Source organism: Saccopteryx leptura, chromosome 8 (assembly GCF_036850995.1).
Source record: "Saccopteryx leptura isolate mSacLep1 chromosome 8, mSacLep1_pri_phased_curated, whole genome shotgun sequence".
Classification (NCBI taxonomy): Eukaryota; Metazoa; Chordata; class Mammalia; order Chiroptera; family Emballonuridae; genus Saccopteryx; species Saccopteryx leptura.
The window spans coordinates 68,701,917-68,720,121 of record NC_089510.1 but is presented as its reverse complement, the minus strand read 5'-3'; the positions used below and the strand labels follow the sequence as shown (position 1 = coordinate 68,720,121).

General features: G+C 38.0%; 1 protein-coding gene across 3 annotated transcripts in view; it reads left to right on the top strand.

The window, feature by feature from the left end:
• Positions 1–18,205, top strand: part of VPS8 (VPS8 subunit of CORVET complex) — a 397,311-nt gene that overhangs the window by 65,753 nt on the left and 313,353 nt on the right. For all 3 annotated transcript variants that reach the window (XM_066346811.1, XM_066346813.1, XM_066346812.1), the window contains exons 8-12: positions 8,295–8,419; positions 12,657–12,743; positions 15,352–15,419; positions 17,013–17,166; positions 17,266–17,325. In XM_066346811.1, coding sequence (XP_066202908.1) covers positions 8,295–8,419; positions 12,657–12,743; positions 15,352–15,419; positions 17,013–17,166; positions 17,266–17,325 — 494 coding nt within the window. The remainder of the gene's footprint in view (positions 1–8,294; positions 8,420–12,656; positions 12,744–15,351; positions 15,420–17,012; positions 17,167–17,265; positions 17,326–18,205) is intronic.

Here is an 18,205-nt window from a genome sequence, read left to right as displayed (position 1 = left end):
ATCTTTTGCTTCTGTCTCCTTAATTTCCTTGGGCGTGCTTCCTAGTTTTCTTTAGATCCCAGTAACTTTCTGATGAAATAGTAATTTTTTTTATAGTCTCATGGAAAAGCATTATGCCAAAGTGAATAGTTTGAGAAAGAATCTTAATATTCTGGTTATGCTTTGGGTTTTAAATTATGTGTTGATAAATTTTACTCATTTTTGTAGGAATCATATACCTATAGTTGGATGAGTTTTAACGAATGGATTAAAATTTGCTTGAAAGCCAGGGACAAATGGCCGAATAATAATACTATGAAGAGATCTGGGTTAAATCTGATTTCTTTTAAACATCTTTGATCATAGGTAAAACTGTAGAAGGAAGAACTATACTTGTTTAAGTATGTATAGATTCCTCTTTGGAATAGTGACCTGGGACATTGAAATAGTAGTCATGTTAAGCTTCATAAAGATTGATGTATGTTGCTTAGTCTTACGGAATTATAGATATATGGTAATTATTGTATTATATATCTTGGTTCTTACCTACATGAAGGATCTCAAAAATTCAAATCTTAATTAAGATGTTTTCTTATCCCAAGATCCTTAGTTTTTCATTTTTCGGGTTGTTAGCATACTTTAGTAGATTATCTTTATGAAATTGTTTTTGTTTTTATCACACTTAATTGTCTTGGATTTACTTACTGTTTTGTAATTTGAATATTATGTCTTTTATCCATAACTAATGCTTGATTATAATCATAAACTCTACAGACATCAATTAATCATATTTAGTATCATTCCTATAGATCAGTGGTCCCCAACTTTTTTTGGGCCACAGACCGGTTTAATGTCAGAAAATATTTTTATGGACCGGCCTTTAGGGTGGGACGGATAGATGTATCACATGACTGAGACAAGCGTCAAAAGTGAGTCTTAGACGGACGTAACAGAGGGAATCTGGTCATTTTTAAAAAATAAAACATCGTTCAGACTTAAATATAAATAAAACAGAAATAATGTAAGTTATTTATTCTTTCTCTGCAGACTGGTACCAAATGGCCCACTGACCGGTATCGGTCCGCGGCCCGGGGGTTGGGGACCACTGCTATAGATAACTAAGGTTGTCACTTAAACTCTTGAAATTTTACCTGTCTTTTCTCTGAACTTTTGAACTGATCTCTTGCTTTCTCTCTTTTGATCTTTCCTCCATGGATTCAAAGGAAAAGGTATTGTAATTTTGGTTTGCATGAGTGACTCCTTTTCTTTTGACCTTTTTAATGTTGAAAGAGAATGCTCTCAATTACAGGTAATACTCTTTTATGAAATGCTCATGGAAGAAAACCAGCTAATTGAAAGATTGTTTAAAGCAGGGAATTGTTAAAAATTACAAATTTGTGCATACCTTCAGTGTTTTATTTTAATTGAAAATACAGTGTGTCCGTAAAGTCATGGTGCACCTTTGACCAGTCACAGGAAAGCAACAAAAGATGATAGAAATGTGAAATCTGCACCAAATAAAAGGGAAAACTCTCCCAGTTTCATACGTATTCAGTGCAGTTCGATGTGGGCTCATGCACAGATTTTTTAGGGCTCCTTAGGTAGCTATCCCGTATAGCCTCTACAGACTCATCACTGACTGATGGCCTACCAGAACGGGGTTTCTCCACCAAACTGCCAGTTTCCTTCAACTGCTTATCCCACCGAGTAATGTTATTTTTATGTGGTGGTGCTTTGTTATAAACGCGCTGATATTCATGTTGCACTTTGGTCACGGATTAGAATTTAGTGAGCCACAGAACACACTGAACTTTCCTCTGTACCGTCCACATCTCAACTGGCATGGCCGTGGGCTGCTCTGTTGTATACACAGTGCTACATCATCATCTGCGCATGCGCACATACTGCCACATCATCCTACAGAAACTGGGAGGATTTTCCTTTTATTTGGTGCAGATTTCACATTTCTGTCGTCTTTTGTTGCTTTCCTGTGACCAGTCAAAAGTGCCCCATGACTTTATGGACACACTGTATATAAATATTCATTTTTCCCTTAATCTTTTGATATATACCAAAGTCTTTACTTTGAGTTTGTATCTGCAAGATGGAGGTCTGCAGCATCTTTTCTTTTTTCTTTTTTTGGCATAAACTCCATCAATAATGGGTCATGTAAAGTTTGCACTTTTAATTTAAAAAAAACATGTAAAGCTTAGGCACCTGTGAATCAATCAGAGTGTAAAATTCTAGATTTTTATAAAACTTCTTTTCAATCTTCTACAGTTACCTTGTCTACTTACTTTTAAAAAAATTTTATTTAGAAAATTAAATTTAACATTGATCAGTAAGAGTACATAGGTTTCAGGTAAATGTTTCTATAGCATTTGAACTGTTGATTATGTTGTATACTCATCACACGAAGTCAAATCATTTTCTGTCACCTTATATTTGTCCCTCTTTACACACTTTCCCCTGCCCCCTCCCCCCTTATTTCATGACAGTTTTTAAAGCAGTTTATCTTTACCAAGTTTTTCTAAAGCATTCATTTAGCTCTAATAGAAACAATAGCTGTCATTTTCATTTTATTTCATTAGTTCATGTATTATTAATTAAGTTTTAAAAGTATAGCACACTACAGTGGCATGAATGGCATGACCAGATTTGTCATTGAACACAAGTGACTTTTCATAAGCATCAGCATTTAGAAGGTAGCCAGTTAGCCAGGGGGGATTCAGTGTTACCTGGGCTCAGTCCGTAACCTTTACAGAGAGAATGAGAACTTTAATTCTGTGTGTTGGTTAGAGGGAGGTCAGGTAAAAGTATTTCTGCTTTTTTATAATCATTGATGAAAATGTATCTTAATATCTCTTTGCTTCTCCTTTGGTTGTAGATAATACTTTAATATGCTCAAAGGTTAAGGAAAGAGTAATATTGAGGAATGATGAATACTGGCAATAAAAGTAGAGCCCTATACACAATTAAATTTGATACCTCTAGAATCTAGGTATTTCCTAATTTAACAGTTTTTAAAAAAATTATTATTATTCAGTGAGAGAAGGGGAGGCAGAGACAGACTCCCACATGTTCCCCAACTGGGATCCACATGGCAAGCCCACTAGGGGGCGATGCTCTGCCCATCTGGGGTGTCTCTCAGTTGCTCAGCAACCTAGCCCTTAGCACCTGAGGCAGAGGCCATGGAGCCATCCTTGGTGCCTAGAGCCAACTTGCTCCAATTGAGCTATGGCTGTAGGAGGAAAAGAGAGAGAGAGAGAGAGAGAGAGAGAGGCAAGAGGGGGAAGGGTGGAGAAGCAGATGGGTGCTTCTCCTGTGTGTTCTGACTGGGAATCAAACCTGGGACATCCACATGCTAGGCCGATGCTCTACCACTGAATCAACTGGCCAGGGCCTTAATAATCTTTAGGAATTAGTTAAAACAAATTAAGGATGAAGAAATAGAGGATTGGGTTAATTTTATAGCTATCATAGGCTTTTGCATTATTTGTGACTTTCCTTTGCTATTCAGCACATTACTCTTAAACCCAGAATATGCTGAGGAGATCCACCCTAAACAAAGTATACTTTGAAGATATGCTAATAAAGAAAATAGGTATAATTCATTGCATGTCCAATAGATGTGTTTTTTGTGATATCTGGGCTTCAAGTTCTTTTAATTAATTGGTAAGCTATTGATTGTTAATAATAATCTCTTGCATTTTTACCATTTTGTAGTTTTAAAATTTATATAAGCATTTTCTTATTTAAGCTGTATGCCAATCCTGTGCAGTTTATAGGAAAAAATGATAGTCTCATTTCTTATTTCTTGCCCAGTCATTTGCTTCATAAGAACCCACTCCAATTTAAAAAAACCCAAAAACAACTCACATATGCCAACCAAATGTGGTTTTATGTGAATTTGTAAATGAAATTAGCTGTACACTAATTTAACTTTTCCCCCAACCATAGACAAAAGAGTTTCAGAGAGTGTGTGTGGGGGGGGATTAGAATTTTTCCATTTAAATTAATGAGATCAAGAGCCCCCTGGAGAGTAGAATGTGGAGAGAGCTTTTATTTTCATCTTTCTTGCTTCTGTCCATGTTCTTTCCATATAACTTCAGAATTTAAGTATTTGGAAGAGATTTTATTTTTATTTTTGTCAAGTACCTTTCCCCAAATTGTCCAGAATTATCTGGACTGCAGACTGTTAAGTTACTCTAGTCAAGAAACCTCTCCAATAAGACTCTGTTTTCATTTTCTACAGAAATCTACCTTTTCTTAGTTTAAATTGTATAATAGCTAGTTTGTTAATATAGTATGGTAAAATAGAATATATAAAGATGGGAGCAAAAATTGAAAAATATCTTTTGGAGTTAAAATAGATTATATTTTATACATTGTCATCACCTCATAGGCATGCTATCTTGTAAAGGGATGTTATAAAAATAGTGAATACATTGTAAAAATCAAGAAAATAGTTGAGAGTAATTTCATTAATACAGGCCTATGGGACATAAATTAAATACATCTTTCAGGCATGACCAAGGTTGATAATTTGGTGCCTTATCTTAGTGAGTTTTTAGTATCCATAGTCAGGAAAGCACAGTTACATTTGGGTTTTTAATCTAAAAGTCAGGTAAGTTGGTTTTCCTTTTTTCTCTGTTTCCCCTTTCTCAGTGGTACCCTTCTTTCCTATTTTATCGTACACCTTAATTCTATTCTTACTTTTCCTAAGCTTAATAGTCTAATTAAAAGTATGAACTTTGTTGGCCCTGGCCGGTTGGCTCAGCGGTAGAGTGTCGGCCTGGCGTGCGGGGGACCCAGGTTCGATTCCCGGCCAGGGCACATAGGAGAAGCGCCCATTTGCTTCTCCACACCCCCCCTTCCTCTCTGTCTCTCTCTTCCCCTCCCGCAGCCAAGGCTCCATTGGAGCAAAGATGGCCCGGGCGCTGGGGATGGCTCCTTGGCCTCTGTCCCAGGCGCTGGAGTGGCTCTGGTCTGAGGCAGAGCGACCCCCTGGAGGGGCAGAGCGTAGCCTCTGGTGGGCGTGCCTGGTGGATCCCGGTTGGGCGCATGTGGGAGTCTGTCTGACTGTCTCTCCCCGTTTGCAGCTTCAGAAAAAAAAAAAAAATACAAAAAAAAAAAAAAAAAAAGGATGAACTTTGTTAAATCAAAAAGCAGTAGTGATTTGTCTCTTAGTTTTGGTGGATCTTAACTGTATGAAGTTTGAATCTCAAAGCATTGATTACAAAGGATCCCAGCAGGATACCATTCAGACGCTACTCTGTAAACCCAGACTTGAGTGGCTTTGTGGGGCTGGCAAGGAATTACTGCCTTTATCCTCTTTCAGTTCATGCCTTGCCTACTTGCATGACCCAAAGTAGTGGTATGGATAGAACACTGTTGCCCGACTATTGTATCTTGCCAGTTTGCAAAACAAGGTGTACAGATTATCCGCTGATTGTATCATATAAGGCAGCCACAGCCGCGATAAAATAAGGATCATGGGAAACACCATTTTTTACAGATAGTTTCAGTAAAGCAAAATAAACTGTGATGTCATATTTATAGTAAGTAAAATAGACTAAAGGAAATTTTAATAATTTGAATTAAACTAGAGAGGGAGGAAAAAGTATATAAGGAAAAAATAAGGAAAATAATCTGTTATTGTAATAATGCTAGATATGACTAAAGATAATGACATTTAAATATATCAGCCCTTTTATATTTATGTATTTTACTCCTTTTTGAATGTAATCCTGGAAGGATAAAATGATTTCAGCCTGACTAGGTGTGGTGCAGTGGATAGAGCATCAACTTGGGACGCTAAGGACCCAGGTTCAAAACCCTGAGGTTGCTGGCTTGAGCATGGGCTAATAGACATGATTGTATGGTTGCTGGCTTGAGACCAAAGGTCACTGGCTTGAGCAAGGGATCATTGGCTCAGCTGGAGTCATCGCCCCCCTCACCCCCCATCAAGACACATATGAGAAGGCAATCAGTGAACAACTGAAGTGCTACAATTACAAGTTGATGCTTCTCATCTCTCCCCCTTCCTGTCTGTCTGTCCCTCTCTCTCCCTTTCTCTTAAAAAAAAATCTATAATGATTTCAGTAAACATTAAGTATTTTTTGTGTGCCAGATATCATACAGCCATCAGTTGTGTCAGAATTCCTTGGAAAGAAAGAGGTTCCTATTTGAACCAGCTTATGAACATAGAAAAATATTCTTACAGCATTCACTTTGGATGGGCAGGAGGACTTATATATTATTCCCTAGACCTGAAAATGAATGTTTTTCTAGACGCTTTCTGATAACTACATTTACCCTTATAGAAGGAATATTTGCAAATGTCAGATGCCTCTGAGTGCAAGGCACCATTCTAAGTGTTCTGGGAGTGTTAATTCACTCATAACCTTTGCTTAGAGCGGTCTTAGTCTCACAGTGGAAGTAAGATATATTTACCTCCAAAAAGTAGCATGTAGATAGTGTTAAAAAAATAGAATTCAACTGAGTAAATTTTAAGGATCTAATGGCTTTATTCAGTGATTCATAAATCAGGTGTATAACCTAGCACAGCAGTTTCAACCAGTGTGCCCCAAGAATTTTAAAAACATGCAGTACCCAACTGTTTATAGTTAGGGCCACTGACCTCTTTTCCCTTAGATTGTCAAATAAAAATATGACAACAGCACAGCAATAGCCATCCAGTGTGAATGAATCAAAATTATATCTCTTTTTTTGTCAGCTTGGCAAAACATATATTTCTTGGTGTGTCACAGAATTTTAGTAATTAGTTTATGTGTGCCAGTAGATGAAAAAGGTTGAAAATTGCTGTTCTAGCAAATAGACAGGAGCTCTAAGAAGCAATAAAAAATGAAAGACTTCTATAGGCAGAAGGGAATGGACAAGGAAATTAATACTAGCAAAAAGCAAATGACAAATCTCCTAATGACAGGGGTCTGTCAGGCAAGTGACCTAATTAGTACTGACTAGACAATTCCTGATTGACTGGTTTAAGATTCCATTCCTGGGAGAGATCGAAAGTTAACTGTTGCCTGACCCATGGTGGCGCAGTGGACCTGGGCCCCCGAGGTCACTGGTTTGAAACTCTGGGCTTGCCTGGTCAAGGCACATGTAGGAGTTGATGCTTCCTGCTCTTCTCCCCTTCTCTCTCTCTCTCCTCTCTAAAATGAATAAATAAATAAATAAAAAAAAAAGAAAGTATTTAGTCTCAGTTTAGTGATATGGGGCTTAGCAAAAGTGACTCCATTTGGGGCATGTTGTCTTGTTTTTAATACCAGTTAAGGAAAGCACAAACAATTGTTGGGGGAGTTGAAATCCAGATTGTGTAAACATAGGGGTTTATTTTTTCCTTCTACACAGTTAAATTTTGTAGGCATGCCTTCCTATATTTAAATATTTTATTTCATTGTTTTCAAGTGGGTACAATAATAACCACTATACAAAATAAACATTGTCTAGGAGATGCCTTAGAAGTGTTAATTAAAATTATTAGGTAATAAAGTTTAATGTTTGAGTACCTCCTGGAGATACCAGAGGTGATTAAGGCAAAACTCCTCTCTCTTAAATAACTTAATCTAGTAGAGATTTTAATTATTTGCTTTAACATATCAATTGTTATACTTAAAATAATTTTGTTAAGCCCTGGCTGGATAGCTCAGTTGGTTGGAGTGTCGTCCCAAAGCACAGAGGTTGCCAGTTCAGTCCTTGGTCAAGGCACATACAGGAACAACTCAATGTTCATGTCACTCTGTCTCTCCATGCCTCTCTCTCTAAAAAAGAAAAAAACGATAATAATTTTGTTAAATAATTAAATGCCCACCTTATAATTTTATTTTTTACTGTTAATTTGCTAGTAAACCTTTTCTTTGTGGATTAAATAAATATAAATTTCAGTCAAATTCTAAATTAATAAATTTTGGTTTTTGAAGTTTTAAAGATACTTTAAAAGATGGTATTCCCTAAGACTTTTCATTCTGAAAATAGTAAGAAACACAATTCTGAATGAAGGTGATAAAAGATGGTTTGTTTAAGGAGATACAAATTTCTTACAGATTTTTCCACTTATTATTAACAAGTTTTTTATTATGCTTCCTTGTAGATATTTTTTCTGTATTCTTAGAGTCTAATTCAATGCCAAGCCTCTAGTCGATGCTTAATACATATATTTAAAATGAGTGTAATTCATCATTTGATTCTTGCTATCTCCCAATTTTCTTTTTAAAACAAACCTATACTAAATATATATTTATTCACTTCTTTCATTTCTTTCACTTGATTTTACAAATTGTTTTCTTTAGATCAGAATCAAGCTTTGAGACTCTGTCTGGGTAGCACTAGTGTTGGAGGTCAGTATGGAGCTATCTCTGCCCTCAGTATTAACAATGACTGCTCAAGACTTCTCTGTGGCTTTGCTAAAGGACAGGTAAATATGAACTTTATTTCATCCATGATCAATGTTAAAATTTTTATTTATTTTTAATTAATTTTTAGAAATAATATAAGTTAATATCTTGAAAACCAAAACTTGTTATAAAATGACATGTCTGTAGTTAACTTGAGATTGCTCAGTCTGACTTTTGTCTTGTTCAGATCTTTAATAATTGTTATTGACTGAGCCAGACAGAGTATGTGATTTTTAAAAAATAAAGGTATAATTCACATATAACATTATATTAGCTTCAGGTGTACACATAATGATTCAATATTTATATACATGTGAAATATCACCACAGTAAGTCTGTTTACCATCTGTTACCATACAAAGTTACATAATTATTTTTCTTGTAATGAGAACTTTTAAGATTACACTCTTAGCAACTTTCAAATATATAATACAATGTTATTAACTGTAGTCATTGTGCTGTACATTACATGCCCAGGACTGATTTATTTTATAACTGGAAATTTATACCTCTTGACCCTCTTCACCCTTTTCACCTAACTCCCAGCCCTCCTCCCCTCTGGCAACCAATAGTCTGTTTTCTGTATCTATGAGTCTTGCTCTTTTGTTTGTTTTTTAGATTCCACATATAAGTGAAATCATATGGTATTTGCCCTTCTCAACATAATACCCTCCAGGTTCTTGCATGTCGCAAATGGCAAAACTTCCTTCTTTTTTGACTGAGGAGTAGTCCAGTGTGTGTGTGTGTGTGTGTGTGTGTGTGTGTGTGTGTGATCAGGGCAATGCAAATCAAAATCACATGAGATATCACTACACAGCTATTAGACAGGCCATGATCAAAACACAAGAATAAGTGTGGATGAGTGTGTGAAGAAATGAAATTCTCGTATACTATTAGTGGAAGTGTAAATTGGTGCAGCCACTAAAGAGTATGGTGGTTCCTTAAAAAACAAACAAACTAGAACTTCCATATGGTCCAGTGATTTTACTTCTGGGAATTTATCCCCCCCCAAATGAAAATATTAACTCAAAAAGATAATCTGCACACCCATGTTTACTACAGTATTATAATAGCTAATATATGGAAACAGTCCCTTCTTCTGGGACTCCTGTACTGTGAATGTTATTTCACTTGATGTTGACCCCTACGTTTCTTAAGCTAGCTTTATTTTTTTTATTCTTTTTTTTTCTTTTTGCTACTTTGTTTGGGTGAGTTCCACTGCTCTTTCAGATCACCAATCTTCTACTTTATCTGGTTTCCTGTTGAACCCCTGTAGTGTGTTTTTTTTTTTCAGTTGAGCTATTGTATTCTTCAACTTTGTGACTTCTATTTGATACTTTCTTATAGCTTCTAAATCTTTGTTGATGTTCTAATTCTTTCATTCTTCTGCCAAGTTTGGTGAGCATCTTTATTACCATTACTTTGAATTCTTTATCAGGTAAATTATTTATTTCCATTTTAGTAAGGTATTTTCTTCTCAGGTTATATCTTGTTCTTTTGTTTGGAACGTATTTGTTTCCTCATTTTGCTTGATTTTCGGTGTTTCTTTTTCTTCATTAGGGGAAGAAGGTGCCGCTTACAGTCTTGAAGGAGTGACCTTCTGTAGGAGATGAACCTTATTGTTTAATCTGGCCCTAACTCTCTTGTTTCTTGAACTTCTGTGATTGTATGAGCAGCCTGCTTTATTCTTGATTGGTCCCAGTTGTTGAGGGTTTGCCATGATCTGTCAGTGTTGCAAAGGGAAGGATCACATTCAGCACCCAGTTTCAGGATGATTGGAAACCAGACCCTTCAGCAGCAGGTTTTAAAGTATGCAAATATATACAGTCCTCTGGGACTGCAATTGTAAGCCCCGCTGGCCTCCAGACAGGTGATCTGCAGGTGTCCCCTGGGTGACAGTTGCAAAAAGTGGGGTTCCAGACAAGTATATAAACTCCTTTCTGGAAGGTACCAGCAAATAGTAGTGATACAGAAAGTGTGCAGAGATGACATATCTCAGCCTACATTCCCTGAGAATTCCTCTGTGGCCTCTCTGTGTATGGCAAAGCAGAAGCCTGCCCCTGTGTGAACTTCACACTGCCCTGGCTTTGGCAAGGCAGAGGGAGCACACAGGCCTGAGCGCACCCACCAGCTCTGGCGAGGCCACTGGACAGCGTTGGGCTGGGGTGCACCTGCTAGCTTTGGTGGGGCTGTGGGAGAGCACTGGTCTGGGACACTCCTGCCAGTGTGATGAGGGAGCAGGGGAGTGCAGGGGTGCGGCATGCCCTCCAGCTTTAGTGGGGAAGCAGGAGTGTGCTGTGACTACACACATCTGGCAGTAGCTGGAGAGGGCACCCATCAGCACTAGTGCTAACAAGGTAGAAGGGGAGCACAGGAAATGTTCTCAACAGCACGTCTGTTCCCAGAGAAGTCCCATCATTTCCCTGCCCTTTCAGCAGACAGTTTAATATTAGCAAATGAATCTCCTTCACATATAGTTTAGGCGCTTTTCAAATTTCTGCTTTTGTGCTGGGTTCCTGAACAAGTGAGTCTGCATGCAAACTCTTTAAGGGCAGAATCTAAGTTTCCTAACGCCCTTTGTGTTTCCTGGACATAAGCCTCTTCCTTTGTTTTCAAAGACAGGTGTTTTGGGCCTCGTCTCTCCAGAGCAGGTTTCAAGAGTAGGGGTACCTGATGTGGGAATGAGTTCCCCACTCCTCAGGGAGAACCTCCATATTTGTGCGATCTCTCCAGATTGTGGGTTGCTATGCTGCTGGTGGGTTTTTGGTGAGACTGCATCCTCTGCCTGTCCTACTCATCTTGATGTGGCCCTTTTCGCCTTCGTTGCGAAGGAGCTGTTTAGTAGCTTTTAGGCCTTTTCAGAGGGAAATATTCCATATGTATTTGTAAATGGTGTCCCCATGGGAGGAGATGAGTTTAGGATCTTTCCACACTGTCATCTTGAATCCCTTGACCTTTTGCATCTTTGATTTTTTTTTTTTTTTTTGTATTTTTCTGAAGCTGGAAACGGGGAGAGACAGTCAGACAGACTCCCGCATGCGCCCGACCGGGATCCACCCGTCACGCCCACCAGGGGCGATGCTCTGCCCACCAGGGGGCGATGCTCTGCCCCTCTGGGGCGTCACTCTGCGGCGACCAGAGCCACTCTAGCGCCTGGGGCAGAGGCCAAGGAGCCATCCCCAGCGCCTGGGCCATCTTTGCTCCAATGGAGCCTTGGCTGCGGGAGAGGAAGAGAGAGACAGAGAGGAAGGAGGCGGGGGGGGGGGGTGGAGAAGCAAATGGGCGCTTCTCCTATGTGCCCTGCCGGGAATTGAACCCGGGTCCCCCGCACGCCAGGCCGACGCTCTACCGCTGAGCCAACCGGCCAGGGCCGCATCTTTGATTTTTAATATCTTAAGTCATGTGTTTGTATAAGTGAATAGCTTTTATAAACAAACCAGGGTATTACAAAAAATTTACTTCCTTAAAGTAGATAATTATTGCTGCTTTTTAACTATACCATATTCCACTTTGTGTATTCTCATTACTATGCTCTTGGATACCTATTTTGGTATTTCTTTCCACTTCAGAAACTGGCAGTAAGTTATGGTTTTTCTCATTTTGTGACTTATACAATTGCTGGTTAGTTTGGTATTAAGCGTTTCCTGTAATTTTTATCAGACCTAAAGAAATGGACTCATTAAGGAAATTTCTTTGACCTGTCAGGATAAAAGCAACATTTAAAATCTAAAGGGAGCCCTGGCTTGGTAGCTCATTTGGTTTGAGCATTGCCCCAATACACCAAGGTTGTGGGTTTGATTCCTGGTCAGGGCACATACAAGAATCAACCAATGAATGCATCAATAAGTGGAATAACAAATCAATGTTTCTCTCTCTCTCTCCCTCATTACTTCCTTCCTCCCCTTCCTCCATTCCTCCTTCCCCCTTTCCTTCTTTCCTCCTTCCTTTCCTCCTCCCTTTCCTTCCTCCTCCCCTCTCTGCCTCTTTCCTTCCCTCCCTCTCTCTCTAAAATAAGTATATATATTTAATCTAAAGGGAAAAATATATTGAGTAGGATGAGGGGTGGATGGAGATAGAATGAAGGCCTTATGCTTTAATGCATCTGCAACCTTTAGTTATGTTTTAACTTTATAGTTCTTTGCCTGCAATGTTTATAGACCAGAGACCAGGAATAGATTATTTCAGCCAGAAGGCAAGACATTTAAGTCCAAGAAAGAGCAATAAATTTGTTTTTTAAAGAATTTCATTGTCTTGTAGATTACTATGTGGGATTTGGCCAGTGGAAAACTTCTGAGATCAATAACAGATGCACATCCTCCAGGAACAGCAATTTTGCATATTAAGGTAATATCTTTGCTTTCTTTTTATAGTAATTTTTATCATTTTGCCTTTGTATCTGTTTTAAAGTACGTTTCTTTATAAACATAATTCTTGAAAATGAACTTTTGTTTGACTAGCCCAACAAGATGCTTTCCCAAGTGAAAAACCAGAGTTGGGCTCGCATGGTAATGTTCAGCTGCAAGTTGTATTGATGTCTAATAAATATAACAGAAAAGAGTAAATTGACATGATCCTAGATAAGAGGTCGGAAGAAAAGACCAGCAGTACCCTGATGAAAATGCATGTGAGGATTTTAAAGGTCTTTCTACCTTTTGTTTAGTCCACCCAGATTTTATTGCTGAGATAGTGTTCTCAGTCACACTTTGTTGGGAGTAACCTGAGGTTTAAGGCACCAAATGTGAAATAAATGAATCTGTTGGTTTATTTTCTTTCAGTCCTCTAAAGGAAAAGCATTAAGATTTGAGTCTTGGCCTTTTCCTTACAGGCCTGAAAGAAAATAAACCAACTTAGCTGACAGATTTTATTTATAAATACAATGAAAACGTTGGTTTTTGTATATTGTCAAACCCATGTTCAGAAGCATAAAAGGTAAAGGACTATAACTGAGGAAGTCTAAAATTAGATTTTCTGGATTTTAATCAGGTACACATTTGGTTGCTTAGCTGCGCAGACCTCTCTTGTCCATATATATGCCTTTTAAAGCCTGAAAGCATCTGGAGTTTATGTGTCTGTATCTAGGTTAGTTACATAAAAGTCTTTTGTGAGAAAGCAGCATTGAAGCATTTAGCAACAATGAACATAAACAAGACAAGTAAAAGTAGAGAGAATTTCTTTTCTTTCTGAACATCATGGAACTTCGTCTTGACTTTTTTCCTTATGGCATGTACCCACTCCTAATGTGTTAGAGTTGTCTGTGTTTATGTTTTATCTCCTTTAAGAGATTAAGATCTTTGAAACCAGAATCTGTTTCTCATTTTTTGTATATGTGTTACGCATAGTAGCTGCTCAATAAATGTTTGGTTGAAGTAATAATTAGTTGGTGGTGTTTTAAGAAAGGTCAATCCATTTGCAGAAAAAAGCATATGCTTTGGGAGAAACAGTCAGAAACAAGCAATAAAGGCAGAGATAAAAGAGAAGGATGCAGCTGAGATTAAAGCATAGTAGCTGTAGATATCATGTTGCTTGGAAATGGTGATCAATGTGGTGGTGCATGCAGACACTGTGACATTGGAGAAAGGAGTGGCAAGAGATATATATAATTAGATACTTCGGAAGTTTTGGATTGACAGTATCCACTTGCATTTCCATACTCTTACTCTTTGTTCTCCAAACTTGATAGTATATCCCATCAATAACAGTTTGGGCTTGCAAATTTATATATATATACACATATATACTTAAATTAACATACTTCTGTACTAATATTTAAGTACATCATAAAATATACAAGAAGTAGGGGACTTCTATACTGTGCCTTTGTGTGGAGTTGAGGAATACGTAATTTCATGGTTCACCAACTGTTGGTGTTAGGGAGCCTAGTCACTGTATATGATACAAGTTAAATTATTCAATTTTGTGTTGTACAACAACCACATTTATCACACCTCATAAGCCCTTAGTAGAGTCTGTCATTGTGAAGATTATTTATTACTTTGAGTGTTGCATGGTTAGTAATAATAACTGAGGTATACTTGGTCAAAGAAAAGCAAGAGACAGACAGACAGGGACAGGCAGACAGGAAGGTAGAGAGAGATGAGAAGCATCAGCTCATAGTTGCAGCAGCTTAGTTGTTCATTGATTGCTTTCTCATATGTGCCTTGATGGGGGGGCTCTAGCCGAGCCATTGACCCCTTGCTCAAGCCAGTGATTTTGAGCTCAATCTATGATCCCATGCTCAAGCCGGCGACCTCATGTTCAAGCTGGCAACCTTGGGGTTTTGAACCTGGGTCCTCAGTGTCTCAGGCTGACACTCTATCCACTGTGCCACCACCCGGTCAGGCTGTTTTTATTCTTGAAAACAAGGCCACTATAAATGTGTCCAAAGTAGCCTACTCAGTTTAATAGCAAGTTAGAAAATGTTAATATAAGAACCCAAGTAGAGCCTGACCTGTGGTGGCGCAGTGGATAAAGCGTTGACCTGGAAATGCTGAGGTCGCCGGTTCAAAACCCTGGGCTTGCCTGGTCAAGGCACATATGGGAGTTGATGCTTCCAGCTCCTCCCCCCTTCACTCTCTGTCTCTTCTCTCTCTCTCTCTCTCTCTCCCCCTCTCTCTCCCCCCTCTAAAAATGAATAAATAAAATGAAAAAAAAGAAAGAAGAAAAAAAGAACCCAAGTAGAGAACTTTAGGACTTTTATGAAGCATAGTTTGTATATTTTTCTTTATCCTAAGGAATATGGTTTTGCTTTTTTAAAGCCACAGGTTTTTAAAGATATTGAGTCATTTTTATCCTGAATATATATAAGTTTGCATGTATAGAGTGATAAGCTAAGTCTAGCTAAGTTGATTTCAATGCTAAGTGTGTTTGTTTTTTATTTTAAAATTTTACAATCCCCACCCCTTACCTACTTAATACTTGATTTGTTGTTTAAATAAATTTTTTTTCTGTTTAGTTTACAGATGACCCAACTCTTGCAATTTGCAATGACAGCGGAGGCTCTGTTTTTGAATTGACATTTAAGTAAGAGATTAATGGACATTTGTTAACAAATGAAAAGACTAGCTCTGGTTAATGATTTGAAGTTGAGCATGAGGAGGTCTGGAAAAGCCATGGTATTGAAAATAGGTTATAGTTTTATATTACTGCCTGGGGAGGCTTATGGAACATACAGAGTTCCAGGCCTGGCCCCCAGTTTCTGTCTCGGCAGGTTTGAGTTTGGATCCGAAACCACTTCCCAGCGGGTTCGTATATGCTGTCAGTCTTGAGAACCACTATTCTGGAGCATTTCACTAATTCTGGGTTTAGGCCTCAGGCCCAGTTGATTATAAAACCATAATAGTCAGGTATAGGAAGGTTTTTATTGCCTTGGAATTGGCCAGTTTATTCTTTAAATAAGAGCAAAAACTGTCTAGATACATGGAAGAACACTTATAAAGCTGAGTTTAAAAAATAGAATATAAAATTCAATGTGTATTATGTTTCTATAAGTTTTTGAAAGTAAGGACTACATTTGTTTCTGGTATGTCTCATACCTTCTAGCAATGCTGAGCCCAAAGTAATTGTTTAACAAATACTGTTTATTTGTTCAGCTAGTGTTTATTGGGTGTCTCTATGTGTAGCCATTGTTCTAGGCACCAGAGCTGTAGCTGTGAACCAGACAGGTTGTTGCTCTAATTCAGGGGTAGTCAACCTTTTTATACCTACCGCCCACTTTTGTATCTCTATTAGTAGTAAAATTTTCTAACCACCCACTGGTTCCACAGTATTGGTGATTTATAAAGTAGGGAAGTAACTTTACTTTATAAAATTTATAAAGCAGTTACAGAAAGTTAAAGCATATAATAATAATTACTTACCAAGTACTTTATGTCAGATTTTTGCTAAGTCTGGCAGAATAAATCTTTATAAAACAACTTACTATTGTTAAATCTATCTTTTTATTTATACTTTGGTTGCTCTGCTACCGCCCACCATGAAAGCTGGAACACCCACTAGTGGGCTGTAAGGACCAGGTTGACTACCACTGATCTAATAGAACTTACATTCTAGTTGGGGTGGGGCTAAGGTAACAAACAATGAACCGACACACAAATGAAATAATTTAGGTCCTTACAAGTTCTGTGAAGAAAATAAAACAGGTCAATGTGCTGGAGTGCACTTGAGGCTAATTCAGGAAGACCTCTTTCAGAAGGTGACATTAGAGCAAAGATCTGAATGGTAATGTGGTCAACAGATATAAAGATCTGGAAGAAATGCTTCAGGCAGAGAGACATTCCAGCGCAGAAGCTTTGATGAGTTGGGCACAAAGAGCCTCCTGGAGCATGGGAAGAAGACAGGTGTGGCTGGAACATGGCTTTGTCTGGAACAACAGTGATGGGAGAGGGGAAAAGGCCGAACCAGATCATAGGGACTTTTAAAACATGGTAAAACGTTTGGATTTGATTTTATGTTTAGTGACAGATGACTGGAGTATTTTTAGAAGAGCAATAAATCTGATCTATACTTTAAAAGATTATGCTTTTGAGTTAGGAGGCTATTGTCATAGTCCAAGTTAGAGATGATCGTGCCTTGGGTCATTGCTGAATCAATTCTGAATTTTTTGGTACATTTCAGGAGAGTGATGGGAGTGAGAACCTGTGAATCTAGATGCCTGTTCAGTGGCTCCAAAGGTGAAGTGTGCTGCATTGAGCCTCTCCATTCTAAGCCTGACTTGAAGGACCATCCCATCACACAGTTTTCTTTATTGGCCATGGCGTCCCTAACCAAGGTAGGTGTATTTAGAAGGTGAAACTCAACTTTTAGAGTCTTTGAATACCAAAAAAGAAAAATTACTGGATAAATATTAAAAAATACTTTTCTCCTAAAGATACTGGTCATTGGATTGAAACCATCCTTGAAAGTGTGGATGACTTTTCCCTATGGACGGGTGAGTATGCCTCTCCACCTTTTTGTCAAAAAAAAAAACCATGTCAGGAGGTTGGGGAAAATACCTTTTAAGTGGTAAATTCTGAGAACCTGAGGCTGTCACAAAACTAAGTAGAATGGAATGCAGTACTCCAAAGGTTATTGTTTGGACTTCCTTCAATGTGCCCAAAGCAGCAGAAGCTGTTGACTAGAGCAGTGTTCTGGGGATCATGAGATCTGAGCTTTTCAATCTTTATTGCTTAAAGGTTTAGCTGCTGCTTATATTGAACTTAGAGTAAACACTCCACCATAATATCCAGCATGTATTGCTGTTACATACTTTCTCCTTGGCTTCTGCCTCTGGTATTTTACTTTGGGGGATGATACTTCCCAGAATTATTATGCATACCCAATTTCCCTTTTCTTTCCAGCTTCGATGCTTTAAGAGAAATATGGTCTTCCAGTGTGTATGTGAGGAGAAATATTGATAGGATAGGTTGGAGAATGATGGTAAAAACTAAGACTAGCTCAGAAAGCAGTGCTTATACTGAGGGAGATCAGTCACTCTTCTGTTTTCTTGTTGGTACTTTGCATATTTCTGGGGCCCAGTGGAAGCCTGGCAAAGCTGGTTTACACTCACATTAGTGTTTCTTAGGTTAGCTTCATTGGCTAATTGAGGTCTGTCATGGTGGTATGTGTTTGCATCTTTTTGTATGTTTTTATTGGTATTTGTTTCAACATTTTATTATGAACATTTTCAAACAAATAGAGAAGTTGAAAAAATTTACTTTGAACATCTGTATACCTACCATCTAAATTCACAATGAACATTTTACTGTATTTTCTTTATTATATATCCATCGCTCCATCTACTTACCAAATTATTTTTAGATTTATTTTCA